At 49.6% G+C, this 6,002-nt stretch overlaps 1 protein-coding gene across 1 annotated transcript; it reads left to right on the top strand.

Annotated features, from left to right (window-relative positions):
- Positions 1 to 1,031: 1,031 nt before the first annotated feature.
- Positions 1,032 to 4,124, top strand: LOC308153635 (uncharacterized protein K02A2.6; the record flags this gene model as incomplete). Its single annotated transcript, XM_080526825.1, has 1 exon — positions 1,032 to 4,124. The coding sequence occupies one exon, from the start codon at positions 1,032 to 1,034 to the stop codon at positions 4,122 to 4,124; it is 3,093 nt and encodes a 1,030-aa protein (XP_080382951.1).
- Between the last annotated feature and the right edge of the window lie 1,878 nt (positions 4,125 to 6,002).

Here is a 6,002-nt window from a genome sequence, read left to right as displayed (position 1 = left end):
AGGAGACGTTACGACGGAGCCAGGCTACCAAGGTATGCTAACAACATTAGCATTGCTAGCACCGGCAGTGAAAGTGACGCATGTCTGACGGCGAACAGCGGCAGCCAGCTGAACCAGCCCAGCCTATCCCAGCTGTTATTATGGCGGGGATATTGGGAAGCATCGGCCCCTTTGAGGAAGGTACGGAGCAGTGGAACTCCTACACTGAACGTTTTGAGTACTTTGCAGCAGCAAATGGTATTGAAGGGGTGAAGTTGGTGCCGACGTTTTTGAGTGTCATGGGACCTAAAGCATATAATTTGCTCCGTGCACTAGTCCAGCCGGACAAACCTGGGACTAAAAACTATGCTGCTATTGTGAAAACCCTGTCAGAGCACTTTTCACCAAAGCCCCTGGTGATTGCGGAGCGGTTTCGCTTCCATAAAAGGAACCAAGAGGAGGGGGAGTCAGTAGTGACATTTGTGGCTGCCCTTAGAAGGCTGACAGAGCATTGTGAATTCGGCAATGTACTGAACGACACCATACGGGACAGGCTCGTGTGCGGCCTCAGGAGTGAGGCTGCCCAGAAACGCCTCTTAACTGAAAGTGCACTTACCCTGGAAAGAGCTATTGAAGTGAGTGTGTCCATGGAATTAGCGACCAAGGACGCTCATCAGCTCAGGGAGAGCGGTAAGCTGCACAGAGTCTCCGCAGAGGACAGAGGTACCCAGAGCAAATGTTACAGATGCGACAAGAGTGGACATTTGGCTGCTGAGTGTTGGAGTAAGGATGTGGACTGCAGGAAGTGTGGAAAAAAAGGTCACATTGAACGGGCATGCAAAAGTAAGGGACTGATTAAAAATCCTAGTCTGGACAACAATAAGTCAAAATACAGATTCCAAAAGAGACAGCCTGTGCATAGTGTACAACCTAGCCAAGCTACGGCTAATCTCAGCAGCTCATCAGACGAGGAACCTGTGTATGTCCTGTCAGTAGTGGGAGGTGCAGGGGGTTATTTCGAAACTCCACTGCTGGAGGGGAAACCAGTGCGTATGGAAATAGACACTGGGGCAGCAGTCTCTCTTATATCGTATGCTGTCTACAAAGAAACCCTGCCGCATCTGCCACTACAACCAACGAAACTCAAACTGAGAACCTACACCGGCGAGTCAGTGCCAACCAAGGGGGTCATCCATGTCACAGTCCAGGTGAATGGGCAAACCGCACACCTACCACTGTACGTCGTGGGGGGCGGCTTGTCATCTCTGCTAGGCCGTTCGTGGCTGGCGGAACTCCGACTGGACTGGCCCAAGGTTCACATGCTGAACAAAGGGGAATCCCCTCTGACTGCTATCCTGAACAAACATGCGGAGGTGTTCAAAGTGGAACTTGGAAAAATGAAGGACATCATAGTCAGTCTGAACATCAAGCCAGACAGCAGACCCAAGTTCCTGAAAGCGAGACAAGTCCCATACGCCATAAAGCCAAAAGTGGAAGCTGAGCTGGAATCATTGGTCAAGAGTGGGGTGCTGGAGCCCATCAGTCGAAGTGAGTGGGCCACTCCCATCGTACCAGTCATTAAAAAAGATACTTCGGTGAGAATCTGCGGAGATTTTAAAGTCACCCTGAACCCTGTGCTAGAGGCTGAACACTATCCACTCCCTCGCATAGAGGACCTGTTCACAGGCTTGGCTGGAGGACAAAGATTCAGCAAAATCGACCTCAACCAAGCCTACTTACAGATGCAGGTCGACGAGAAATCTAGAGACCTGCTCACCATAGTCACTCACAAGGGCCTGTACCGATACTGCAGACTACCTTTCGGGATTACGTCTGCACCGGCTCTCTTCCAGCGTGCGATGGAGCAGATACTGAGCGGCTTAGACGGGGTCCAATGTTATTTGGATGACATACTCATCACTGGAAGGACAGAACAGGAACATCCGGGGAACCTGGAGGCCACTCTGCAGCGACTGGAAGAATATGGATTAAAAGTTCGCAAGTCAAAGTGTGAGTTTTTCCAGTCTTCCGTCGAGTATCTGGGTCACGTGATTGACGCGGAGGGCTTGCACAAGGCTCCATCCAAAACCAAGGCCATCGTGGAAGCACCAGCACCTCAAAATGTGAGTCAACTCCGCTCTTATCTGGGGCTCCTCAATTACTACGGGAAGTTTATCCAGAACCTGTCTTCTCTACTGCGACCCCTACATCAGCTGCTGTGCCACGGGCAAGCCTGGGTATGGACTCAACAATGTGAGGCTGCGTTTGAGATAACGAAACGGGCGCTGCTGGAATCTGACGCCCTGACACATTTTGACCCCGCACTGCCCCTACAACTGGCGTGTGATGCCTCCCCATATGGGGTGGGAGCAGTTGTTTCACACATCATGCCCAGCGGGGAGGAACGGCCAATTGCATTCGCCTCCCGTACACTCAGCAAGGCTGAGAGCGGCTATGCACAAATAGAACGTGAAGCACTGGGGATTGTGTTTGGAGTAAAAATAATTCATCACTATCTCTTTGGGAGAAAGTTTGTTCTCCTGACAGACCATCAGCCCCTCACAACAATCTTCGGGCCCCACACCGGCATTCCATCCCTGGCGGCGGGAAGGATGCAAAGATGGGCCTTGTTGTTGTCTGCTCATGACTACGACATCAAATACCGCAAGTCGGAGCTGCACGCCAATGCGGATGGCCTCTCGAGACTACCCCTGCCTGTGGTCCGTGCCGAGCCGACACGGACCGGCATTTTCTACTTCAGTCGAGTTGAGGAAGCGCCCATCACAGCAGCTCAAGTGAAGAGACACACCCGGAATGACCCTGTATTGTCAACGCTGATGGATGTACTGATCACCGGTAGGAGGGGAGACCTTCCCGAGCTCAAGCCCTACCTCACAAGAAGGAGTGAACTGTCTGTGCAGGCAGGATGTCTCCTCTGGGGACGCCGGGTGATTATTCCGCCTGTGTTACGGAAAAGGATACTACTGCAGCTACATGAAGGACATAGTGGGATCGTCCGCATGAAGGAGCTTGCGAGAAGCTACTTTTGGTGGCCTGGACTGGATGGTCAGATCGAGGAGACTGTGAAAACATGTACGTCATGCCAGCAGGTGCGCTGCATGCCGCAGCCAGCTCCCCTCCATCCGTGGGATTGGCCGGAGGCACCATGGCAGCGAGTTCATGTGGACTTCGCTGGCCCGATGGAGGAGAGGATGTTCCTGGTGGTGGTTGATGCCCACAGTAAGTGGCCGGAAGTGGCGATAATGAGATCGACCACAGCAGAGAAAACCATCGAGAAACTAGGAGAGATGTTCAGTCGATTCGGGTTTCCAGAACAGCTGGTGAGCGATAACGGGCCCCAATTCGTCTCACAAGAGTTTGAGAGATTCCTGGAGGCAAATGGAGTACAACACATCCGCTCTGCCCCCTATCACCCATCCACAAATGGATTAGCAGAGAGATTTGTTCAGAGCATGAAAAACGGCCTGAAGGCCTCACAGGGACAAGGATCTCTCCACCAGCGGCTCAATAGGTTTCTGCTGTCATACAGAAATATACCGCACTCAACCACTCAAGTCGCGCCGGCAGCACTTCTCAAGAAGAGACAACTCCGCACCAATCTCGACCTTCTGAAACCCCCAAAGACCAAAGAGACTGTGCACCTGAAACAACAGGCTCAGGTCAAGAGACGTGAGCAGAGAGCAAAAGAAAGGACCTTCCGCCCCGGTGACCGTGTATTGGCACGTAACTATAACAACCGAGCTAAGTGGACGCCTGCTACAGTCCTGGAACAGACCGGGCCGGTGTCTTATACAGTGCGGACCAAGGATGACCTAGTCTGGAGGAGACACACCGACCAGCTTCTCGCGGGGTCTGCAACACCTGGGGAAAACACACCAGTGGTTGCTGCTGAGCCAAGCAACCGGGGCAGCCCAATCCAGAGCACACTCATCCAGGATACACCAGGTACAGTGGAGCCTGTTGACTCTGGATCCACTTTCACCGCTGTATCGGAGACAGAACTGTCGCCGTGTTCCACACCGAAACCTGTTCCGGATACAGACAGTGTAGTTCTGCCGGATGGCCGTACTACTCATCGCCAGTCACAGAGAGAGCGGCGACCGCCGAAACGCCTGGATCTGTAGTAGGGATGTGACAGACCCTCAAGAATGGGGCATAATAATCCCCTGGGTCATGTCAGGGTTTGAGTAGTCCGTAACTCATTCCCTTAGAATAAGATGAATGGTTTATAACAAGTTAACAAAGTGATCTTGTTGTTGTGATGGGAGTTCTGAGCGATTGTTAATTTCAAGGGTTTGTTAGTGAGCCTACTTGTTCATTAAGTGGGAAGGAGTTGTCATGTACTTATACTACCACCCTGTGGGGCATCCGGGTACTGCCTAGTATGTATGACGTGTTATCCGTTTCCGTTGTTGACTAATAAAGTTATCACCACTACCGTAACACGGTCTCCATCTCCTGCTTGCTCTACTATATAGAAAGTATATTTAGTTATATCAACATACCTAGTTAGGATATAACACATTACAATACTTGTTGGCTTGACTAGCGAGTGCAGTGGCGCCGGCAGCCAGAATCCTGTACGCACTATGCGTAAACAAAAATTAAAGGTTGTTTTTTTTCTGTAATAAACGTGCTTAACGCAACTCTTTCATGTTGCGTTCAGCCAATCACTCAACCCGTTAATTTGAAACATTATTACATAAAGGCCAATGATTGGTGTTTACGTCACTGTTACTACTGTAAATACATTTGATTTGACTTGTCACTGACTCATTTGATCTTGATTTCTGGCGCTCAAATCATTTTCATTCAACTAGCTGCCTAAGTTAGTGTCTAGTGTAGGGTGACCAGATGTCCCGCTTTGCGCGTATTTCATTTTGATTGCCTAAAACGCTTTTCTAAAATTAGTTTTATCCAATGGCTGTGGAGAAAGCAGGGAAGGCTATCATCGCGGGGCCAGTGTCCACCTAAAGCCCAATTTATACTTTGCAACCGGGGTTGCCAGCGATTTTACGTGTTCAGTTGCAGCAGAACGTCCAGATTCAGTTGTCAGGTCTGAAGATCTGCCCGAAGGGACCAGACCTTACGGAGTCCATTGTGCCAGGCTCCAAGTCGTCCAACACGGCACGTGGGACATACTTGCCACCTGATAAAAGATTTAAAGGTTTTATGCTTTGTGGACTACGCAGCTACCATCAGCATGAGCAAATTACGCACATACTTCACAAACTCAAATCGTTAATGGACCTACCGCTGGCTTCGTTGTAATAAACATTGATTCTCTCCAGCTGCAGGTCGCTGTCCCCGTGGTATGATCCTGTGGGATGATGCCATGTTCGTCGCTAATCGCTTCCCAAAACTAGAGGGGGAGAAAATTACGGAACAAGAGCACCCTCACTTTAACGGTGGAAAAGTGTACTACAGACTGTTTTCGACGGTTACAGACTATGTAGCTAGATGGTCGCCACACACCCGGCGGTACGGGCACCGACCTGCCTCTTTAGCCGTATTATAACGTTGCTCAACGTTTAGTCTTTTAAGGGCTCCGGTGTATCTCTCCTGTGAATCCTAGTGCCACCCAGAAAGTTCAATAGAGCTTGCACCTCTGACGTAACCAGCAAGCACGATGCAATGTATTGTGGGAAAATTAGGCAGGAAGCGATTGTTTTGAAATAGATAGAATGACTATCTAATGGTACGACACAGCTACATTTGTGTGAACATCGAATGGAATGAACATAAAGATACACTGCAAACTAGTATGCTCACTGGCTTTGTAACTTCTCAAGTAATGTATTCAAACATTCAAGTAATGCATTCAAAGACTGAATCCAAGGCACTGGCGTTGACGGGGTCCTGTGAACTTGCGAACAACACGCTCACTCGAAACGTATTGTGTCAACAATATCTATTTTTAGTTTTTTTTCATAACACCAACTTGAAATGTTAAAGTACCCACTCAATATAATAAACAACAGTTTAACGATCACTAAATACTT

Source organism: Nansenia antarctica (assembly GCF_963989245.1).
Source record: "Nansenia antarctica genome assembly, chromosome: 1".
Taxonomy (NCBI): domain Eukaryota; kingdom Metazoa; phylum Chordata; class Actinopteri; order Argentiniformes; family Microstomatidae; genus Nansenia; species Nansenia antarctica.
This window is presented reverse-complemented; position numbering and strand designations above follow the sequence as displayed.